Raw genomic sequence first — 24,854 nt, 5'->3', positions numbered from 1 at the left:
AAACTTGCTGGAGTTCTGGGGTTTGGTCTCTGTCCAGAACCACATGGACTGAAAATGTGAAAGGCCATAGATCTTCACATGTCACCAGAAGGAGAGAAAATGGATGGTAGCACTCAAACGCAATTACTATGGATTATAGAGGACCTAGGATTTGTTATTCTTATTTACTGCAAAAATTTATGCATAGTTTATGGTTTGCCTTTTGATGTTGGCCTTTGTCTTTTGACATGTGGGAGTTAAATTTTTTTTATTACTTTTGTCGTAAATATGTCCATCTTTTTCTCCGTGATTATTTCAGGAAAGTTAGCAAAATTCTCCATAATTCTCACCACACCATTGATTATGCTTTCTTTTCTCATGGGGAAAAAAAATGGAAATAAGCTGTGAGTCTTAATATTATTCTCAAGACAGTCCCACCAAATAGACCATTAAAACAAATGGAACGTGTAATTTTGCAGTTTCTATGAATAATATCTGCGTTCAAATTCTAACAGTGTACTGTTGAAGGCTCCTGGTCACCTGTATCGTTTACTGGGGCTGCTAGAACAAAATACCATGGACTGGGCAGCTTAAACAACAGAAATTTATTTCCTCCAGTTCTGGAGGCTGGAAGTCTGAGGTCCAGGTGTCGGCAGGGTTGGTTTCTCCTGAGGCCTCTGTCCTTGGCTTGTATATAGTCTTTACTCTGTACATGACCCTCGTGTCTACATGTCCTCCAAATGTCTTCTTCCTATAAAGGACACCAGTCACATTGGATTAGGAACCACTCTAAAGGCCCCACTTTAACTTAATCACCTCTTTAAAGACCCTGTCTCCAAATATAGTCACATTCTGAGGGATGAGGGGTTAGGGCTTCTACATGTGAAGTTGTGGGGATACAATTTAGCCTATAAGACTGCCTTTCCGACCCCATTTCCTCTCTTCCCCACATCCCCCGTCATGCTGCTCCACTGGATTTGAGCTTCAACTACTAAGCATGCCCCTGCTCAGGGCCTTTGCACATGCTGCGATAATCTCTGCCTAGAATGATCCTCACATGCTGTTTCCTTGGCACACTTCATCCAGGTCTTTGCTCAAACACTGGTCTCAGAGATGGTTGTTATTAACCAACTCAATCAAAATAGCATTCCCATCAGAGAACTTTGTTTCATAGAACTTAGCTACTGATTTAAATGTTAACTAATTTTTAGCACATAAAGCCCATAAGGAGGGAAGCTGGTGTAACTACTGTTATCTCCAGAATTTGATACAGTGGTTGATACATGGCAAGTGTCCAATAAATGGTTGTTAAATGAATGTTATTCCTAAAGAACAGAGACTGACCCACTGAACCTTCTACAAATGAGTAATTAATTTATGATTGGATATTATCTACTCATCATAACTGGATCAGAAACCAAAAGTTACCAAAAAAAGGAACCAAGTGGAAATATTTGGTAGGAAAAGTATAATTGATAGGATAATAGCAGATGGATGCAGCCATAAAACAAATTAGTGAGATAAGATAGAAGAATACTTTAGAAAGTAAAACATGAAGAATATAAATATAAAAATTTTATATATTTGTGTGTATATATATATATAATAAAAGCTAAGAGGTAGAGTGAATAGAAATAAAAGTGCCAAATGTTACTAATTAAAATCTCAGGGGAAAGAAAAAGGAGAAAACATATGATGAAATAACATGATGAAATATGTGATGATTAATTTCCCAGAATTAAAGAAAGATAACTCAGATTGAAAAGATAACTCAGATTGAATAGAGTGGCAAACAAAAGAGGTAAGAAAAAAGGATCTGATCTCAGAATTAAAGACTCAAAGGGTGAGGGATGGAGATGGGAACGACATAAATACAGGCAGACTTACTCCAAAACCTTCAACCCTCTGTGCTATGACATAAATGTTACAGTATCCTTATTTTACAAGGATATGAAAAAGATTATATTAAGATCAATTTGAAAGCTCAGAAATATTATTTGGTAATTATTTTATATTTAGAACTATAATTTATCTAGAATACGTTTTTTTGCATAGTGCAAAGTAGTGATTCAATTTGTAATCTTTCTAAATGTACGCTTTTTCTGGCACCATTTATTGAACAATAATAGTACAGTCCCTTTGTCTAATATGCATATGTCTTTTTTTTTCAGTGCTTGCTATGAATTTGAGGAGCATGTTGAAGTTCTCATGAATTCGCCAATTTGCACTAGTTGGTGCAACAAACCAACCCTTAAATTTCAGTGGCTCTTCCCAGCCTGCGGACTGCTTTCCCTGCTCCTTTGGGTGTTTCTTTACCCACGCGTGCACTAACAGTACTCCACTGAAGACTTGAGGAAGACGCTATGCTCTTCAGATCTCTGGAGCTGTTTCTTCTCTGCAGTTCTGCCTTGAACACTCTGGCCACTGGATTCTCAGTCCCTTCTTAGACTTGCTCTTCTGTTTCCTCAACTGAGAGAGACCATCTGGCTCTGCCTAGCGTCGCCTTCCTGTAGTGTGGCTTGGAGACATTCTTCAGGCAATTGTAGGGTTCACCTCATTTCTTTCCCCTTTCTCAGAGATCACTGTTCTGGGATACCTGATATCCAATATCTAAAAGCACTGTTTCATACAGTGTGTGTTTTCTTAGTCATTTCACGTGGGGGGTAATTTTGGTCCATGCTATTCCATGTTGGCCAGAAGTAGAAGTCCCTGGGTTCCTTTTATTTTGTAAGTTGCAGTGCATTCTTAAGCAACCTTTTCCTTTTAGAATGTGTGGAGTGCTAGATTGTGTTCCCTAGAAGCAGAGCCTGAGATGGGAATTCTTATGAAAGTGATTTTACTGAGGGTTTGCTCTTGAAAGGGGAATGAAGAAAGCAGGATAGGACAGGGAAAGAAAACTAGACATGGATGAGGAGATTAATCAACTGGAGATTAATTTCCGGCTAGTCCTGCAGGGAGCCCAGAAGCACCAACTAACCTGCAAAGCTGGCCCCAAGGAGGCTGTATGTTTACTTACCCTTGTGTTGGTCATTAGCCGTTGGCTGCCAGGGTGAGGGCAGCGTGGTGGGAGGGTAGGGAAGGTGGCTCCCAGCTCCAGTATACACAGCAGCAATCCTCCAGAGAAGGTAGCTGTGTCATTAGCAACCAACACTCTGAAGCTGGGGGGCCCTGGCCAGGTAAAATGAATCCAGGTTGGGTACCATCAGAATCTACTATAGGTGGTAAACATTTCAAGTACTTTTATGTATGAAAATATCTTTATTTTGCCCTCACCTTTGACTGGTTTTAAAATTTTAGGCTCAAAATAGTTTTCCCTCAGAAAGTTGAAAGCATTTTTTTCTATTAGCATTTAGTTGCTTATAATACATCTGTTTTAGTCAGCTCAGGGAGCCATAACAGATTTCCATAGACCGGGTGGTGTAAATAACAAACATTTATTTATCCCATTCTAGAGGCTGGGAAGTCCAAGATCAAGGTGCTGGCAGATTTGGTGTCTGCTGGGAGCTATTTCCTGTTTGCAGATGGCCATCTTCTCCTTGTATCTTCACGTGGCACAGAGCGGTAGGGGAAGGGAGGACAACAAGCTGTCATGTCTCTTCTTATAAGGGCACTAATCCCGTTTAGGAGGGCTCCACCCTCACAACCTAATCTCCTCCCAAAGGCCCACTTCCTAATACCATCACATTGGGGGCTAAGATTTCAACATATCAATTTGTGGGGGACATAAGCAGTCAGTCCAAAACAACATGCAATGACAATCTGATTATTGTTTTTAAGTAATAGTTATATTCTTCTATGTTGGGGATAATTTAGTATTTTCTCTTTATCCCTGGTGATCTGAAATTTCACTGGCAAAATATTTTTTTTACGTTTCTGCTTGGCACTTGTTGGGTAATCTGATTTTACTGTCAAGTTTTTATTCTGGTCTGGGAATTTTTCTTCTAACATTTCTTTGTGTGCATATATATTTTTTCCTTCAATTTTACTGAATCTATTCCTCAAACCTCTGAAAATGTATTTTATTTTTTTTGTTTCCATATATATTTTTTTAAATTAACAGACATCATTATTTAGAAGTTTTAAGTTTGCAGAAGTATTGAGCAGAGTACATAGGATTTCCATATTCCCCTCCCAGCCAACAGCTTCCCGTTTTTCACATACTGCATTCATTTGGTATGTTGGTTATAATTAATGTATGGAATATTGATACATTATTATTATTATTATTATCTAAAGCCTATAGTTTACACTAGGGCTTAATCTTAGTATTAACAGTTTTATGGTTTTGATATAGGTATAATGTCATGTATCTATTACAATATCACATAGAATAGTTTCATTGCCCTAAAACTCACCTGTACTCCACCCATTTATCCCTCTTTCCCTCCTTCCTAAATCCCTGGCAATCCCTGGTATGTTTACTGTCTCCATATTTTGCCTCCTCCAAAATGTCACAGAGTTGGAATTATACAGTGTGTAGCCTTTTCAGAGTGGCTTGTTTCACTTAGCAATATGCTATCACTTTAGGGTACATAGATGTGGGAGCAAGCATATAAGCTGGGCATCCCATAAGGCAAGCCAAGGGAAGGAGGGGTTCATTGGAGTAATATTCTTTACAGAGTATTTCAGTACAAGGTGAAAGTTGAATTTCTATCTTCCCTCCCTCTCTCCACTACTCCAATGTCCATTATGTGAGTTCATTGCTATTTCAGGGTTCATTTGGCCTCTCGCTCTCCATATCTTCTACCCATTCTTATCAAAATGGTTCACTTTCCTTAGAGAGCTCTTTCACCTAGAGGCAAATACTGTTACTGCTAGCCTTCATAGCTGTAGCTGACTGGGGAAGGGCTTAATCAGAGACGCTCTGGTTTTGATCTGATAAATGCACCCTTCTCCTGCTGGAGGTGGGTCAGTGCCCCTTCCTGGCATGCATGACCTCTAGAATTACCACAATTATTCCAGGAGAGGAGTGAACGACCAAAGGAACCATAACTGATCTAGTGAGCAGATTCAGTTTTACTGTACCAGCCATGCATACATAGACCAACTGTTCCACAGATAATCTTTTAATTAGTTAGCATAATTAATGCTTGAAAGCTTCATCATGCTTTGGGCCCTATTGGGAAGAAAGGCCTGTTGTTCTTCAGCAACTTTCTCCTTAATATATTTTGGGCTACAGCCTCATCGGCTCTAAACTCTTCATTAATCTATCACAATCTGCAATATATACTATTATGAGTATACTTACATACTAACATAGTAATATATTATATGTAACTATGTATTATATATACTGTCTAGTATATATTCTACGTATACGTGAAAAATTTCCCCACTTTTCTTGTTCACTATTGGTCTTCATTGTTTTATGGTGTTTTATGGATACATTTATTTTTAATGGATGTGTTCTTTTAAGGATATTATTCCTTTTCAGAAAGAGAAGAGATTAATGTGTGATGACAGTCTGCCGTCTTGAACCAGAAATCACAAGTTTTTCATCTCTGTGATGAGTTCTAGTTCTGGATTAGTTTACAGAGTAGAATAGGTGAAATAAATGACCTGCTCACTAAACAAACCAGAGTTCCAGGGTTTCCCAGATTTTTTTGTTTCATTACTCAAGTGAAAGAAATCTCTTGCAATATAAAAACACATTAAGTGTAAAAAGAAATAATGGGAAGAAAATTTCTACCAAGGAAATAGAAACACTGTTCTCCCATGATATACACAGAAATATTTAGTAATAATGTCTACATATGGATCCCTAAACTTAGCTGTCAATATAAATCTCTACTGACATGTTTTTATATTACTCAGTATTTAATAAGTATACTGAATGGAAGGCGACTGGTTCACCTTAATGTGAAAAGGGTGAGGTGATTCCTACAAGAAAAGAAACTTTTTCTCAATATACTGGTTCTCTAAAGAGACTATCCAAAGCCATCGGTATCTTATTAAGTGGTTCTTTGGAAGAAGTGAACTCTTGTCCCTGTGGATCGGCCCGGAAGTACTTCACAACACCTAGTCAACTAACCAGTATTCCTTGAGCAATGTGTTTAATACTGCATATGGTAGGCAGGTTAAAGCCCCACCAAGGAACCTGGAACCTGTCAGTGTGTTAATGTTACAAGGCAAAAGAGATTTTGCAGATGGAATTTGCTGACCTTAAAATAGGGAGATTATCCTGGATTATTTAGGTGGGTCCAATATAATCACATAGGCTCTTAAAAGGTGAAGGAGGAAGGCGGAAGAGTCGGTCAGAGATGCAGTGTGAGAAGGATTTGACCCACTGTTGCTGGCGATGGGGGAAGGGGGCCATGAGCCAAGGAATGCAGTGGCCTCCAGAAGCAGAGGATAGCACTGAGGTGACAGCCAGTAAGGAAACAGGAGCATCAGTCCTAGGGCCACATGAATTCAACTGTGCCAACAACCTGAACGAAACTGGAGGCAGATTATCTATCCCCCAGAGCCTCCAGAAAGCAGCCTCATTGACAACTTAATTTGTCCGGTGAGACTCAGAAAAAACAGCAAGTCTAAATTCTGTTGTTTCAAGCCACTAAATTTGTGCTGATTTGCAATGGCAGCAACAGAAAAGTAATACACGGCTATTGGCCCTGCAGTGGATAATACCCATACTGAATTAGATTTTCAGTATGAAATTTAGCTTGTAATTTCTTCAGAGGTATTATCAACATTGGTTAGCATCTTGGTACAATCCAAGCATTGGAGAGTGATGTAGTCTCATGCAGCAAAGGAAGGAAAAATGAAGGATGGGATATGATACTCGATTTTTATTTGTTACTTTGGTTTAATGGACTCAAAACCAAAAATATGCTCTTATATCAGTTGAACCGCTGTCAGATGGCCCAGATTCAGCACCCCTCAGTTGATGAACATAGGTGGGGTATCAGGATCTAGCCAGCAACTTTACTGCATTGACCTAATTGTTCCAAACTGAAGATGAGATAATACCAGTTTCTATTATCTCACAATAAATTGATAAGTGCAAATGCAGTGGATGAACTGGTTTAATGGAAGATGCCCAAGGCTCTGTGTGGGAGGACTCAATGGGTGAGAAGATAAACCCCTGCTGTATCTGAATAAAGCAAATTTAGAATATAAGACTTACCACACAGGCGCAGATAATAAGAGGAAACACTGTCAGAACAAATACTTCTGTTACTTGATATCACCTTCAAAGGTTAAGAACAGGCTCCCAAACTAACTTCTCTTTCAACCTGATATAAATCTAATTATAATTATCAGATCCAAATACTATTCACCCTTCACTCTAGGTTGTTGACACAAGTTCACTATTTAGTACTTCCTCAGCATTCCCAGTTCTTACAGAATTCAATGGGTGATAGGAGTGGGTATTGGTGATATCATAATATGATCTGCCAGCAATTACATCTGAACAGCCAGAGTACTAGGCAGAAAGAAATATCACTCACAATCTACGAAGGTGCCTTGACGCAAATATAACGGACAATGTACTATTTTAAATATGTCTTGATTCTAGCTATACTCACTTCCCCACATTACTTAGTTATGCCACATTACATGCACGGGTGGTCAAACCCATGGAACAAAACACTTGCAATGTCATTTGTTTCAGTTTCAATATGAGGTTATTTTTGTTTGTTTGTTTCTGCCTTTAATATTACCTCACATCAACCTCATGATGACACCAACTGTTCTGTTTTTGCAGAATTCATTAGACTTCATTTTGTTTTGGCTTATGATCTTCAAGTTGATCTAGACCTACCCACATTTTCATAAATATGTACACATTCAACGTATAATACAAGTAAATGTTTTTCTAGTCAGTATTGATTTTTCCCAATCTTTTTTTTTCTCAAAGCTGACTAACCACATTTAGTAACTTGCATTCACACACACACAACTCCACCTACAATCCTTCAATGTTACAATACTTCTTATTGGCCTAGGCCATATTTTACAACTACCTTGACTAAAATTGCTAGCATTAGCTTGCAAAAGAAGTCTTTTAATAAAAGGAAATTAACTTCTTTTAATATGATGACCAACTTACCAAGGTATTAGTGCTATTGCTATTAATTTGCCTTCTCTAAAAAATGCTTATAAATTTATACAGGAAGACTGGGAGAGCAATAAAAGCTAATGATGCAATTCTAGCAATGAAAACAGTGCGACAGACATTTTTGGAGAACAGACTGTTCTCAAATAATAACTCTAAGAAATTATAGTTCTCCATAGATGTCTACCTTACGTTTTAAACTGCAAGTTGGAGCTTTTCACTTTAATTTTCTGCTAGATGCATTATTATGCTATCGGGTTAAGAAACTTCTCCATTTCTTTCTTGTCCATTCACACTGACAGAAAACTGTTTTCTTCTCCTTTTTCTTCTCAGTTTAGCTTTTCAATACCGTGGCTATTTCATACCCCCCCCCCTTTTTTTTTAAATAGGGCAAACACATTAAATTAAAAACAAAAACTGAACAGGAAGCTACTATTCATTCAGAGATTTGGTTAGACAGCAAACTGGGCTAACAGGTAGCAAACCCTTCAGGTGAGTCAGGTAAATACAGCTTTTTAGGGAGGATCTTTTTGGAAGATTGGTTACCAAAGGGCAGGGCTAGCTGGGGATGAAACCAGCAGCCTTATTTCCCTAAATTATTCTATTTGGATAAGATACCTTAGCAATATATTTACCTTAACTATTAGATTTTATTTGCGTAGCCGTTTTTGTGGAAGACTGGATTTTGTCTTGTCATTTTAATCATTCACTGGATTAATGTATTTAACAACACGATGGCATTCTTTTAATTATTACGGCTAAGCTGTTATTTTACATTTACTTTCATTTCTCATTAATGCTTTCTTCCCTTCTCCTGTTTGCTTCTTCTGAGTTCTGACTTTTGTCTGTTTGCATGTGTATATTTTGTCATGCTTCCTCTTTTCTCTTCTGCTTTCCCAGAAGACTGCCAGTAAAAACTAATAAGGGTGGTATACTTTCAGAAGTCTTTATACATTTATCTGGTATAAGAGGGAAATTCCACTGCATCATATCCCCTCAGCTTCCTTTCGTAAATTTAGATTTTATTAAAGATAGGTTCTGAAGTGGTAATACTAAGCTCATGATGATTTTTTTCTCAGAGACTTCTCAACGAGTCATATCATTTTCTGTCTCCTGAATAAGCTCCCTGGAAGGAAGAGACTACTTTACGTATTTCTCTTACATTACCTGCAATATCAACCACATATTTCTCAAAGGGTTAGTCACCTGCACCAGATTCACCTGGGTGCTGGTAAGAATGCATATTCATAGGTCCTACCTCAGACCTATAGAGTCAGGATCTCTGGAGGTAGAGCTCAGAAATCTGCAGCTTTATTTCTCTCATGGGCTGAAGGTCCCCCTTTGCCTTAGCCTGGATTTTCAATCACTACCTGGATATGCTCACTTGAAAGTACGTAAGCACTCACACAACACATCCAAAACTAAATCATCCACTGGCCGTCTCCAATTCTGTCATCCTGCTATTATCCCTGGAGTTATCTTTGGAGCCACTCCTCTTTGTGTTCCATCACTTTTCCTTAATCAATTTGTCAGCATTTATGCCAACAAAGTACTAGGAAAGACAGTGATGAACAAGACAGACCTGGGTTAGGCCCTCCAGAATCGTAAAGATTCTTTTAGAGAGTAACTTACTTCTATAGACTCTTTTGTGTTTTTATCTCAGACTATCCCCTTACTTTCCTTGTCAGCTCTCTAATTTAGAATCTCATCACTTATGCTTGGGCTGCTATAATTTTTTCCGAATTAGTCTCTTTGCTCCTAATATCCCACTTCTTCTGAAAGATTAATCTGCTGAAAACTTAAACTTCAAAATGACACTGAATATATTTTACCCCCAATAAATGCCTTCATTGTTTGGCTTATAGGCTACTTTTCAAAGTGAATTCAAGACTCTTTACAATTTGCCCCCCCAAATGAATTTTTTCTTAATAAAGTCTTTACCCCTATCAAATAGATTATCTGAACTTGATGAAAATACTTTTACTTTTTTATTTTCTGGGTTCATGACTTTAATTATACTTTCTGATTGACCAAGCCATACTTTTCTTTCTTAAGGTCTAACATTTACCCACACCAACATGGCTGGTCCTCAGCACTTGCTCTTGCTTTAGCTCCTATGGCGATGCTCTACTTTACTCATTAAGCATTTCACATGTGCTCCTTGGAAACATTACTTACTTTTTTACGTATTTTTCTAATTCGTCAACTACTCCATAAATTTCTTGAATGTAGAAACAATGTTGTATATGCTTCTTCAACTCTTCTTTTCCTATTCCAGGCCTATGGGTAGCAAATGTTCAACAGATATTCATCAAATTCTTTGCATTACTTTACGCATTCTTTCATCAAAAAAATTATTGAATACTCACTGAGCACCAATACGGTTCTGTCTTTCATGGAACTTATAATTTAGTTGGAAAACCGTACTTTAAGCAAATAATTAAAATAAAAATGAGATCAATTGCTTTATTCATTTGTTAGTTGAGAAATATTTGATGAGCACCTAACATAGGCCAGGCATTGTGTTACCTGCTGGGAATACAAAGCTGAAGCTGATAGGCTGGTGGAGGAGAATCATATAAACCACTAAAATACAATGTTATAAGTGCAAACAAAATATCTTTGGAGCACAAATGAGAGTTCAACCATCTCTGACAAGGAGTCAGGAAGGCTTCACATTTCAGTTGGGTCTTGGAAATGAATTTAAACAAGGGATTGGATAATGCAACGTTCACACAAGGAGGGTGGTTCGTGGAAATCTGATAAACCCATTCCTGTATTATTCTTCTGAGCAGAAACCTGAGCTGGAAATACGAGGGTGAGCAACTAAGGCAGAGTTGAGCAGTGTGGTAGCCTTACGATGGTTCACTGCCCAGGTGAATGGCTGTCTTGTTGCTGGCCCTTCCCTGGCCCTACCTGGACAGATGTTCCTGGGGAAAGGCCCTGGTTGCTCCTAGTCTTCAAAACTCGAGAAAATTAATTCTGGGCTCTTTTCTTCCAAGAAACATAAAATGATAGAGGTGGAAACAGATACTGAAAAACCACCCAGTTCAGTTGTTTCTCCTTTACATCCCCAAGAATCTTAGGGAATTCTCCAAATGGCAAATGACAATCTGCAATCAATTTTTAATATTCCAAAAAGCCTCCCAGAAATTGCACATTTTCTGGTGGTATTAAGTACCAGGTTTCTTTGTTTTGTGCTAGGAATACATCAGATCCACATAAACCGAGGTTCTGGCTGAGCTGTGTTCTGATTAAGTATCGTTTGTTTTCCCATTGTTGTTAGGCTTAATTTGGTCCATAACTCTTCAAACTACAAGAATAAGATCACGGTCGAACCCATAAAATTGGTAACATTTGCTACAACGTTTTCAACTTACAAAGCACTGTTGACTGACTTCATCTTAATGTATTCCTCAGAATACTGTGGAATGGTCCCGAGTCCCTGACTCTCAGTCCAGTGCTCTTTCCAACTGCTCGGAGCTTCTAGGTTATTTGCATGGGTCCCCGCCTGCAGAGCCTTCAATCCCCGACTCCGAAGCACCTGTCATGCCCTCGCCACTGGTCTGCACAGCCTGCCTCTCAGGCAGCAGCAACCGCTCCCTCTTCACGTTGAGGAATGCGGTTCACCCGCACGCATGCGTGGTGCGGCGGCTCCGCGCCGGCGCCGCTCAACTCCGCCAGGAGCGGGGCCCCTGGGTAACTCAGGGCGCGCGTGCGCAGTCGCTTGTCAAGCCCTCCCCCTCTCAATCACTCGGCCACCGCGACCATTCATTCCGCTCGCTGCAGTCTTGTCACCCATTAAGACGGGCTGCCCACCGGTACGTCACGAACGAAAACAGCTCTCGGCGAGGGCTACTGTCGTTATAGGCCGCCGCCGCCGTCGACGGCGCGCCGTGCGTGCCTGAGAACCGCCCGGGCCGCGTTTAAAGTCGTATCCCCCGCCGTTCCCGCCCCTTCCGCCGCTCGCGCACGCGCAGCGCCGGGCCTCGGCGCACCAGGGTTGGCTGCGGCAGGGTACCGCGGCGGCGGCGGCCTCCAGAGCGGCGGTAGTGTCTACTCTGCTTGATTAGTTCCCTCCGCCCCCTCCCGTCGGACGCTGCTGTGTGGTCGCCTTACAAAAAGCAACTTTATTGTTCCTCAGCCCCACCTCCGGCGCGGCGCGCGTCCTCAGGATGCACTGAGGCGGAGGCAGGGGAGGCGGCGGCGGGTCGCGGTCCCTCTCCTCCGAGCGCCCCGCCGGAGGGGAGGGAGTCACGATGTCTGGTAGCCGCCAGGCCGGGTCGGGCTCCGCCGGGACCAGCCCTGGCTCCTCGGCGGCCTCCTCGGTGACTTCCGCCTCCTCATCCTTATCCTCTTCCCCGTCGCCCCCTTCCGTGGCGGCGTCGGCGTCGGCGCTGGTGTCCGGCGGGGCGGCCCAGGCCGCGGGCTCCGGCGGCCTCGGGGGCCCGGTGCGGCCTGTGTTGGTGGCGCCCGCTGTGTCCGGCAGCGGCCGAGGGAGCGGCGCTGGGGTGGTGTCCGCGGGCCTGTCCCGGCTCAGCTGCGCGCCCAGGCCCAGCGCCGGCGGCGGAGGGAGCAGTTCCAGCCTCGGCGGCGGCAGCAGGAAGCGACCTCTGCTCGTCCCTCTCTGCAACGGGCTCATCAACTCGTACGAGGACAAAAGCAACGACTTCGTATGGTGGGTGTGAAGAGCAGCCCCCTCCCCGCCGCTAAACGCTGAGTTTCTGCTGTGCGGGCTGGTGGGTCGCGTGTGAGGTGGACAGTTTGGTGCCGGGGCGGTGTCTGCAGAGCGATCCGGGCTGCTGGTTGGTGGGGTGACAGGGGGCAATGTTGGGGACCCCAGGCAGGGTGGGGACCGGGGAGGTAAGGACTGGCGAGGAGGAAGTGAAGAGACTTCAGGGAATAAGAAATGGGGGGGCGAGACGGAAAGTCAGATACATGCTTATGCATAAAAGGAAAAAGTTGGGCAAGGAAGTTAGGCCTTGAATTTTCTGGCTGGCTGGTGAATTCGGTGTCGTGTTAGTCCGATTGCTTGTTAAAGCGAATTAGATTTGTAAAGGGAGCGGGGTGCGCTCCCCGGGATGCCGAGGGACGGAGTTGTTGGCCAGAATGTGCTGATTGGAAGTGTGGCTGATGCTGTGCTAAACCTGGTTGTGGATGTTTCAAGAAGTAGTGTTTCATGTCAGTGTCCACGGTGTGTGTGGATAAATATCTTAACTATTTCAAAGGGTAGGCCGCTTGTAAATCTGTCAAGGAAGTCTGTTCACAGAAAATGTCACTTCTCAACCGAATATCTTGCGATAGGGAACCACATTTACTAAATGTCATCCGTGTGTCAGATGCAGCCACTACACTTCTGTGTCACAGTAGAGTATACTGGAGCGACTCATTCGAGGAACGCGAAATATTTGACATTTTGGCAGCCATACTTGAATGACATCTTGAATGACACACCGTAGTAGTGTTGTTACGTATCTGTCATAGAGGGGTCAGCCCTGTTAAGTGAAAGATGGAATTGGTTGTCTTGTTGAGAGTGTTTCTGTAACCAAAGCCCAGGCAAATAGTAGAATTGTGAGAAAGGAATTGCTTTTAGCAGAGTGAAATTCATTTACCAGCTAACTGGTAGGATTTTGTGCGTTTCCCTGGAGGAAATTGTATGTGGATTTAGAATATTAATGGTGTAGGAAGTTGGCTTGCAAGTGTCATTATAGGGGAAGTTGATTCACTTCAGGGTCGAAGATGATCGGAGTTTGTTGTCATTACACTTGACCCTTGAACAACACAGGTTTGAACTGTGTGGGTCCAGTTATATATACATCGGTATTTTTCAGTAAATACAATTGGCCCTTATATCCTTGGTTTCGTATCTGTAGATTCAACCAATCACTAACGAAAGACAGTATTTTCACATTCCTAACCTCAGGTAGAAAACACTATTTTCCGTCCGCAATGGGTTGAATTCACTATGCAAAGGGCCATCCATAGAGTCGAAAGTTAAAAGTGGATTTTTGATGGTGTGGGGGTCGGTGCCCCTAGCACTCCTGTTCAACGATCAACTGGTAAATAGAATGGGAAGTTATTGATTAGACTTACAGTTTCTAGTTCTTGCAGTAATAATGTCTATTCATATGTTTGCTTTTGTCTTAAATTATTCTAGATTCAGAATTAATTCCTTTTTCTTTGAAACTGGTCTATAATTGTTATTTATAAACAAGCAGCTCATGGTTGGATCTAAGGTGTTTGTGCTCATACTCAGTAGAGAGAGCCATATGATAAAGTAGAAGGTAATGAAACAACATGAGAGTTTGCAGGATTCAGTTTTTTTAGCCACCATTTTCATTTCTGATTTCGGTAGGCTAAAAGAAAACATGGCAGCATCCATATAGGTACGCCAAAATAGTGTAAAAGATGTGAGAAATAAGGGAATCAGTGGTTCATTTAACAGGTATTTATTTGGCACTCTCTGTCTGCCAGGCACCACATGAGTTTTATTGTACTTACGATAGGCCATTTTATCCGGAATTGAAGAAGGATGGGGGAATGTAAGCAGCTGGCACTGATTTTTTGGGAGGAAGAGTAGGTTATTTACATTTTTATTAGTCTGCCACCTAATGTTTTAAAATTTCAATCTAGTCCCGGGTCCTAACCATGTTGATTAAATTATTCTGTTTTCTTTAATATTCTAATACGGAAGTATCCAGTAAGAGTCTTTAGTTTAAAATTCTGAATATTTCACTTTAATAATCTCATTAATCCATTTCTCTTTCTGGTGAAGTTGAATATTCAGAAGAATTCATTAATGAGAATCCATTTTCCAAATTCTCAAGCTAGATTTGATTTGGCGAAGCTTTTGGAGTAGGGAGATATGGATTAGGCAAGGCTCAAGGAATTCTTTTTATTTCTAATTGGCTCTGGGTGATTGGTCTTGTCTTGTATGCTTCAAGGTCAAACTGAACCAATCCAAATTATGCTTTTACAAATCTAAATGAGGCTGATTTGAATAATGATGATAACTCCTTGTTCATTACATTTTAAAGATATGTTTATACATCACATTTTGTTTTATTCTTAGAGCAATTCTGTGAAGTTATATAGAACTTCCAATTTTAATGTAATACTAATATAATTATATTTCTGTTGAGGTACAAAGAAGTTAAATAACTTTGTTTCAATTGGACATCTAAGGGACAAAAGGAGAACTCCCAATGCTCAACTTAGTGCTTTCTTTGTATGGAATTGGAAAACTCCAGATCCATAAGTTTGAGTGTATGTATTTAGCCCAGTAGTTTTTAAATGTGGAAGATTGGAGGGAAACAGCTGTTTCATAATCACTTGAGATAAACATTTTCGTTCCTAGCCACTCCCTCCCCCTGCCTGTCTGCCTGCTCACATCCTGAGAGGACATATCAGAATTGGAGGCCCGAGTGGGTACTGTAGTTTGCAAAAGCTCCCCTGGTGATAATGGCATGTCTTCTTTTCCTTCTTGAGAACAGTTGATTTAAAGTCAAATACCAATTTTCAGTGACACATACTGGCCTCTCTTGACTTATATCATATTTGAAAATAAGTTTATATTGCAGAATTGATGAGCATTTTAGAGATTTGTAGTTTTCGCTTAATATTTCTTTCATACAAAGGATTGAAAGTACGTATGTCAAACTATAGATAATTCTAACAGTGATTTATAGATGGAGAACCTATAGTACAGGAGAGAGTAGTCCTTAACTTGAAGAAAGTCTTTTTTACTTTGATTTTTCAATTTTTTCTTGCATCATCCATTTAACTAAACTATAAATCTAGCCTGTATTTGGAAGGTGACTTCTTTTATTCTGTCACATTACTCCTGCATCTGCATTAGCTTTTCCAACTGAAATGATCTTCAAGTCCCAGTTGTTCTCTAAGTTGCAGCAGAAATAAATATTTTCATGTAGATGTAAGCCCCTTGTGGGAAGGTTGACTAATCATCTGCCTGATAAAAAGTAGGTAGGCTCCACATTAAGTTGATCTACCATTTATTAAATATGTGACTGCCTCTCTCTTGTATCAAATTATTGATAATAGACTATCCTGAAGGAGCTCACGATTTAATGCAAAGAAAGGCTTTTTAATCACATAATTGTAGTATCATATACTGGCATCATTTCTTCGCTTATATGCTAAATATTCTTCTGAATTCAGATGTCGTCTCACTACATAGCACTGTAGGCAGATATTACCTATTAATTACATTTAGCACTAAAGGTGAAACCTTTTGACCATTCTTGCTACTATAAGTATGTTTTTCAGACTATTAAAAAGTGAAATAAAATAGGAGCTATAGAACGCGTCATGATACAGAAAAGTTTATTTGATGAAACTTTTGGTTACATACTTATGTGCAGTGTAGTCTTACTGGGTATCAAGGTGAAATTTTTTGAAAGTCAGTGAATTATCGGATATAATTTCCCCTGTGATAAGAAAGTGAGTGGAAAATTTAAGTGGCCTTTTTTGACCATTGTGCGCTTACAAATAGAACTAAATGTAATTTAAAGACCTGTTAAAACATATTCATCTGCTGAAATAAACTAGAATTCATTATATTGTTACAGTAACAATCAAGAACTTCCTTAAATCTGCAAAATGAAACTTGATTCTGTCGCTTGATAATATATAGGCTATTTGGACGACAATGGTGGTGAAAGGTACTCTGCAGAAGACAACATCAAATCATAGCAGTTCATTGTCCTATCAGACTGTGGGTCATCAGTATCAATGTTGGCAGAAGACTTAGGTGAATCAAATGGTAGAGAAAATGAAACGGATGATTATGAAGCAGGATATGAAAGACTATTAACTTGAATTCTGGTCGATACATTGAAAGGGAGATACTTTTACAATAGTACAGTTCATTACCAAAGAAGGTGCTCCTTAGTAGCTAGCTTTTCCTTTTGTAAACCTTTGTTGATAATGAACCAACATTACTTAGTTGACCATATTCCATCTAAGAATTGTTATTGATTAAAGTAACTGTAACCTTAAACCTTGTCGCTCATGTATGTTTGTTCTTGATGGTGATTTCTTTCTGTTTTAAATAATTATTTTAGTCTGTAAACCTTTTTCCTCAAAGCTTCTGTATGTAGCTTGGAAGAAAAGGCTTTGACAGTCTTCTCTTTCCTGTCAAAATTTGTATTACACACACAAAAAAATGATTCCTGAATTCTTGATGTCGCCCGTCTTTGCCCCTTACCTTACCTTGCTTGTTCTTCACCCTCTGTCTTGCTTCATATATGTATGTAGCAGGTTCTATTTGTATAGGTCCCTAGCATCTCAATATTTTCATTGGGTATCATGTTTTCTCTTCATATCATATATAAGTTAATTGTCCTTTCATTTTTCATAATTAAGTTTCACGAATTGATTTTGTCTCTATTAATGTATATAGAGAAAGATGGATTATAATAGATAGTCTGGTTTCTGTTCATTGTATTTCTGGTATTACCTTTGGGAATCCATCCTCTCTTCCTAGTCTGTGTGGTTTGGGGGTGGGTGCTCTTCCCTAAATTGAGAGTTGGAACACAGGCCCAAGTAATCTAGTACCTTGGAATCCTCTGGTCTTAGTATTAGTTTAAGGATGGGCATTTGTCTCCAACAGAGGTGATGAGGCAAAGTGGGCTTCGTAAAATATAGATAACTGTTTTATAAATACTTGAAACTCAAAGATCGTAAATGCCAACGTCCACTCCAAAGTGAAGACTGAATGTGCTGTGCTGACAATTGTTCTGGTGCACGACTCATAATAATAATGTGTGCTCCAAGGTAAACTGCCGTTATTTGCCAGGCACCATTCTAAGGGTTTAATGTTACTTATTCAATCATTGCAGTGACCATTTGGTGCAGATACTTTTATTAATTCCCATTTCATAAGTGAGAAAATGATGGTCAGAGAGGTTATGTAACTTGTCTCAGTTCGTACAGTTAATGATGGTGTCAGTATTTATATCCAGACATTATCACTCAGAGCTCAAGTTTAACCATTATGTTACCTTGCCTTTATGCAGAAGCTGGAGATTTTGTTTAAAGTCAGCGTTTATTACGATATAATTTACATACAATAGAAGTCACCAGTTTTAAGTGAATAGTAAAGTGAGTTTTGACAAATTAGTACATCTGGAACCACCACCCTAATCAAGATACAGAACATTTCCATCACCCTAGAAATTTCACTTGCACTTTATCTTCTGCTCTTTCCTCTGAGGCCTGCCAACCAGTGATCTATTTTTTATGACTATGGTTTTGCCTTTTCTAGGATAGTTATTAATGGAGTCATTCAATATGTAGTCTTTTGTGTCTGACTTCTTTCATTTGGCATAAGGTTTTGAGATTCAGTAATGCTGCGTGTTAAATGTATTACTAATTTTTTTCTTTTAATTGCTGAGTAGTAATCCATTATTTAAATATAACATGATTTGTGATATATTCATCAGATAAAAGATATTTGAGTTTCTTTGTGTCTAGTTTTTGGTGTTTGTGAAGAAAGCTGTCACGTTCATGTTTCTGTGTGAACACGTCTTTACATCTCTTGGGTAAATATCTACGAGTACATTGCTGGCTTGTGTGGTAAAATGTATGTTTATAAGAAACTGCAAAACTGTTTGCTAAAGTGGCTGCATCATTTTGCACTTCTACCATCAAGACGGCATAAAAGTTCCAGTTCCACATTCTTGCCAACACTTGGTGCTTTCAGTCTTTCAAATTTTACTCATTCTAGTGGGTGTGTAGTAGTATCTGATTATTATAACTTGCATTACCTTAACGACTAATGATGTTGAACATATTTCCATGAGCTTATTTGCTATTTCTAGATCTTTTATAAAGGATCTGTTCTAATCTTTTGCCCATTTTTCTCTTAAGTTGTTTGTCTTGAGTTGTAAAGATTCTTTATAAATTCTGGATACAAATCTTTTGTCAGTCCTGTGTATTGTGATATTTTCTCCCACGATGTTGCTTCCCTTTTAATTTTCTTAACTGTCTTTTGAAGTGCGGAAGCTTTAAATTTTAAGTCCAATTTATTGGTTATTTCTTTAATGATTTGTGACTTTTGTGTCCTATCTCAGAAATTGTTGTCTAACATGGTGATTTCCTATTTGAACCATTGGTTGTTTAGAAATATGTTGGTTAATTTCTAAATGAGAATTTTCTGGATATCATTCTGTTATTGATTTCTAATATAATTCGGCTTTGTTCCCAGAATATGATTTGTATGAATTTAATTCTTTAAGTTTTTTTATTGAGAGTTGTTTCGTGGTCCACTGAAAGCTTTATCTTGGTGAATGTTTCGTATACACTTGAAAAAATTGAGTATTCTGCTGTGTGTAGGCTGGTATATTCTATACATGTCAAATAGTCAGGTTGGTTGATGTGTTATTTATATTCTGTTGATGTGTTGTTTATATTCTGTATACTCTAATTGATTTTCTGTATACTTATTCTGTCAATTACTAATAGAGGAGTGTTAAAAATCCTTAACTGTTCCAATGGTAATTGTGACTTTGGCTATATTTTTTAATTCGGTCAGCTTTTGCTTTGTGTATTTTGAAGCTTTGTTAGTAGGGTACACACATTTAGATTGGTGAATTGATCCCCTTATCGTTTTGAAATGTCCCTCTTTCTTCCTGGTAGTATTTGTTGTTCTGAAATCTATTTAGTCTGGTATTGACACAGTAGTCCCCCCTTATCCGTGGGGGTTATGCTCCAAGACTCCCAGTGGGTGCCTGAAACTGTGGATAGTACAGAACCCTGTATATACTATGTTTTTTCCCTATACATTCATACCTGTGATAAAGTTTAATTTGTAACTTAGGAACAGTAGAGATTAACAATAATAAAATAGATTAGTTAGAACAATATACTGTAATAAAAGTTATGTGAATATGTTCTCAATATGATAACCAATTTGATATCCGAGATGACTACTAAATATATACAGCGTGAATACACTGGACAGTGGAATGACTCATGTCTTGCGTAGAATTCACGAACATTTAAAGGATTTATAGTTTTCTCTTTAATATTTCTTCCATACAAAAGATTGAAAGTATGTATTATTACTTGGATAATGTTCTGTTGACCTATCTTCAAATTAACTGCTTCTTAACTTGTGTTTCTTGCATTGATGAGCCCATGGAAAGAAGTTTTAAAAAGTGGTGTGTTTTTTAAACTTCTAGCAATTGCATTTTACTTTCTCTTATAGTTTCCATGTCTTTTGCTGTTTTCAGATACTATATTTTTCAGCTCTAAGGGTCCAGTTGGTTCTTTTTATATTTTCCATTTCCACTTAATTATATTCATGTGTTCCTTTAAGTCGTTAAACATATATGTAATATATATTTTGAAGTTCTTTTCTGCTAATTCCATTATTTCTTTGTTTCTATTGACTGTTTTTCTCATTTAAGGGTCACATTTGCTGCTATTTCACATGTCTAGTTATTTATTGGATAGTGGACATTTTCAACTTTCTATTATTGAGTGATAGATTTTGTTTTCTTTATAAAGTGTTGGACTTTGTCCTGGCAGGAAGTTAAGTTTCTTGCATATCAGTTTGATCCTTTTGAGGATGAAAAAAATATTTAAATTAAAAACATTTTTAGGGTAGATTATGAGGAGCCATTTTTCTGAGCTTGTCTACCAATGACTCTTCTGGGGTCGCTGTTGAATACCCTGTGTTTTATATCTCCCTGGTTATTTTTTTAACTGATCTTGTAGAGTTTTACCCTGGACTTGTATGGCTGCTAGTAGTCAACAATGGACTTGACGAGAACCCTGTATAGATTTGTCGAATTCTTTCTTTTTATAGCTCCTTCCTCTGTGGTGTCCTGCCTTGTAAGTTTTTCACCCTTTAACCTTCCTGGACTCAGTGAGATTATTGTGATATGCTTGTGTTCTTCATCCTTGGGCTTGTGAAGCTTTCTGTGAAAGCAGAAAGCTGGGTCTATGGTAGTGTTTTTACTTCATTTGTTCATCTTCCCTTAAAGATTTCAGTACTTTGCTGCCTATTGTCTAATACCTGAAAGTAATTGTTTCATTTATCACCCCCTCCCAGCTTTCTAAGAGTATATAATAAAAGGGTAAGTCTGCTTGCAGTTAAATTTTGACCTCAAGTGTAGAGTGAGCTCATTGTGTTTCACTTTGTCCATTGGACCATGCAAGACTCCTCTTTGGCTTTGTTTTACTTTGTCATATTTCTTTGATTCTAAATTGAATTTTTTTTTCTTTATACTTTGACATATCTGAAAATTGGGTTATATGTTATAGATGATGGAATTTTTGAAAATTCCTATTGGCTAGATTGCCGTTGGACGTAGCTGTCATTTCATGTAGATGTGTTAACATAGAAGATGCCTGCCTCAAAACTTGAATATAGGCATCAGCAAATTGGAAGAAAGTCTCGGAGACAATTGTGAATTACTGTTTTATTTCCTATGAATTAAATGTTTATATGTGGGAGGGAGGAATGGAGGAGATTCTGGGATGTGGTGAATTAGACATGTTTAGCAACATTCCTAAAGTTGGAGTCAGATGTAGTTTAGCTGGCTAAATGTAAACCTGGCTTTAGATCCCAATACCAATGGCTTTTGATTCTGTTATACCGTGTTTCCCCAAAAACAAGACTGGGTCTTATGTTAATTTTTGCTCCAGAAGATGCATTAGGGCCTATGTTCAGGGGATGTCATCCTGAAATATCATGCTAGGGCTTATTTTCAGGGAAACAGGGTATATAGTCTCTTAATATATGCTACCTCACCAAAGTAATGGACAGCATTGTGTGAAAATATCTGGATATCAGTAAGTTATTCAAAAGGTGATTTAGAAAAGTCCTATTGAATAAAGGATTGGATTCCTCCCCCCACTTCATTTCTTATCCGCCTGACCTCTTCTCTTGGTTTTCTATTCTGTTGTGATTTATGTATGTCTTTGAACGTATGCATCACTGTGAAATATGTTTTTGGCATGTTTTAAATGTATATAAACTGGATTATGCCACAGATCTCATTTTCATTTCTGTTTTCACTTGACAAAACATCTAGCTATGTTGCTCTATATGCCTTTGGTTCATTTCTTATGACTATTGCATAATGTTTTATAGCATATACCCAAGCACATATTACTTCTCCATTCTAGTAATTATGAGCATTAGGCTGCCTCTAATTTCCTGTCACAATTAATATCTGGCTGGTTGCAAGTATCCTCATACATATTCCATTGACACATATGCATGTTTTTCTTGGCTGTAAACATACACATAAGTACATATGCATGTATGTATACATTTACATCTATATACAGGTACTACACATGTACATATAGTCAGGGATGTATAGATGTATATATCTGTACTTATTTAAATACAATCTCAAGAGTGGGATTATGTGGTCATGAGTGTATGAAGTCAGTGCATGTTGGTTGCTAGAATGTGTCTGCATGAATATTCTTGTTTCTCCATAACCAGCCTGACATACTTGATGTTCCAATTTTCTAATAATTTAATGGGAATAAAGTGTTATTTTATTGTTTTAATTTCCTTTTTTTGATTACTAGTGAGTTGGAACATTTCTCCTTATACTTGAAAAGCAGCGTGTTTTTCCTTTTTATGAATTAAGAATTCACATTCTTCCCCATATTTTCCTATTGGAGTTCCTATTTTGCATGTTGATTTACAAGAATTGCTTGTGTTAAGGTGGTGCAGGAGACATGAACGGTCCCAGCAGGGGGTTTAAGCCATGTGTGATTTCTTCCCCCTCTTTGATGATGCTACTGTGTCAGGGGTCCATAAAAAGTTTTTGGCAGCACATAAAAATGTTGGGTGTCTGTATAAAGTTTTGGAGGTTGTATAAAATTCATGTATCTGTATAATGTTTGGCCTGGCTGCCAATTCCTATACTTGCTGTGCCTGTATTTGTGATTAGGTCTTCTAGCTCATCTTCCTTGAATGCTATTGATTGGCAGAATGGAATGGGTTTTAAATGGATTATTTACAGTTTTTCCCAGAACCTACTCTGGGGTATATTCTTGTCCTTCAAAATTGGGAAGAGTTAGTGCTGTTTTGTTAGGAACGCCTCTGTATTTCCATATTTCCTTTGTTGTTTCATCCCTTTCTTGGGAAGGGGTTGGTAGGTCAGTCTTTATCTTCCTTTATTCAGTTCCACCTATTTATAATAGGAATTTCTTGAAGTTTTTAGCTTGGATGGATACCACTCTTCCCAAGTTTCTATCACTGATACAGATTTTTCCGTATTCTCTTTTTGTGTATTCTCCTATTTATTGAATATTGTATACTAGGAATTGTACTGAGTGCTTACAGATGTTTTGCTAAGCAGTACAAGGATTCTATGATGTAAACATCATCCCAGTTTTACAAATGAAGAAAACAGGATTAGAAAGATTAAATGACTTGCCCAGAATCAGAAAGCTGTAAGTGGCATACCTAGGATTAATTTCAGGTGAATTCCATTTTGCTGGAAGTCTTGATTTTTAATGTGGTTAAAGAGCTAGTTTTCTGTGAAAAGAATGGAGACTTCTCTTCAATTCACATGTTACTCAGAAGCCATTCCTTAAAAACTGCTGTTTTAAACTGTGATAGTACTTTTTTCAGGTACTGCATGCAACTTTTAGTATTAGTGCTACACATTATATGACATGTAGTTTTCTTTGTTTTCCACTCAATTTTGTTGTAAACAAAAAACTGCTCTAAAATTCTTGCAAAAGGTGTATGGGGGTGGGAAGCTAAATGTCTCCTCCACTCTGGGTTTTGAGCCCTTATATATCCGTGTTGAGCACCCAGTGGCCAACTGTGCCTGGGAAATAAAACCTCCAGCCCAGATCTGCTCTTCAGCGTCTTTCAACCAGACACTGGGATCACAGGGCAGCCTGCACTGCTCATCCACACGCTCCCAGGGCCCCCCAGCCCTGCTCCCTTAACTCCATCAAGCAGGAGTAAGATGGACTTTGCCTCCAAAGAAAAATTACCAAATCCCCACACTTAGAAGACTTCTCTTTCTTCTTAGTCTAGCAAAGAGAAGCTGACAAAACCAACACAGTCTAAGCCAACACATTGTATGTGGTCAAACTCTGATCTTTTGTAACATTGAGATTTTATAACTTTTTATAGCCTCACATTCTAAGGTAGTATTTATACCAAGGACATTTTTCTTGGAGTGTATGAATTTACAGTTTAAGTCTCATGTATAATCAATAAGGATTGAATTTGTATTCCAGTAACAGAAAACTTGGTAAATATTGGCTTAAGCAAGTAAGGATTTGCTTTTCTCATGGAATGTGAAGTCCAGAGGTAGGCAATCCATGGTTGATGCTTCTGCTGAAGCATGTTACCAAGGAGCCAGTATCCTGTTTTCTTAGTTTATGGTTGTTGTTTTCATGGTCACAAGATGGCTGTAGTATCTCTGGACACTTCACCAGGGTTTGTGGAAGGAACAAGAGGGAAGGATAAAGGAAAATATTTTTTTATAAGGCTTTGCATTTTTCTGGTAGACAGTACCCTGTCAGATTGATAACTACCATTTGTTGGCCAGAATGATGTCATAGTTGGTATGATTTGGTATTTAACCCGTAATGTCTGGAAGCAGTATAGAATAGTGGTTAATAACGTGAACCTGAGTTTAAACATCTCTGTACTTCAATTTCCTCATCTATTGAATGGGTTTAGTACTAGTACTCACTGTGTTGTAGAAAGGATTAAATGTGTTCATGTATGTCATTGTTTTAATGGCTATAGTTTGCGCTATTTTAAGTATTATCACTGCTGTCTAAAAGAGTTATATGA

General features: G+C 38.7%; 1 protein-coding gene and 1 long non-coding RNA gene across 9 annotated transcripts in view; one reads left to right on the top strand and one right to left on the bottom strand.

The window, feature by feature from the left end:
- Positions 1 to 11,893, bottom strand: part of LOC109445514 (uncharacterized) — a 32,792-nt gene extending 20,899 nt beyond the window's left edge. For 2 of the 4 annotated variants that reach the window (XR_012492916.1, XR_012492915.1), the window contains exons 1-3: positions 11,419 to 11,893; positions 10,217 to 10,318; positions 2,996 to 3,147 (exon numbers count right to left, since the gene is read on the bottom strand). This is a non-coding gene — a long non-coding RNA (uncharacterized LOC109445514). The remainder of the gene's footprint in view (positions 1 to 2,995; positions 3,148 to 10,216; positions 10,319 to 11,418) is intronic. The other 2 variants (XR_012492918.1, XR_012492917.1) reach the window with 1 other exon arrangement.
- Positions 11,894 to 12,027: 134 nt separating this feature from the next.
- The window catches only part of COP1 (COP1 E3 ubiquitin ligase), a 115,240-nt gene continuing 102,413 nt past the window's right edge, over positions 12,028 to 24,854 (top strand). For 2 of the 5 annotated variants that reach the window (XM_019727875.2, XM_074322295.1), the window contains exon 1: positions 12,028 to 12,716. In XM_019727875.2, the coding sequence (XP_019583434.1) occupies positions 12,298 to 12,716 (419 nt within the window). In that variant the 5' untranslated portion in view covers positions 12,028 to 12,297. The remainder of the gene's footprint in view (positions 12,717 to 24,854) is intronic. The other 3 variants (XM_019727802.2, XM_074322298.1, XM_074322296.1) reach the window with 3 other exon arrangements.

This window comes from Rhinolophus sinicus, linkage group LG17 (genome assembly GCF_036562045.2).
Source record: "Rhinolophus sinicus isolate RSC01 linkage group LG17, ASM3656204v1, whole genome shotgun sequence".
In the NCBI taxonomy this organism is placed as follows: Eukaryota; Metazoa; Chordata; class Mammalia; order Chiroptera; family Rhinolophidae; genus Rhinolophus; species Rhinolophus sinicus.
This window is presented reverse-complemented; position numbering and strand designations above follow the sequence as displayed.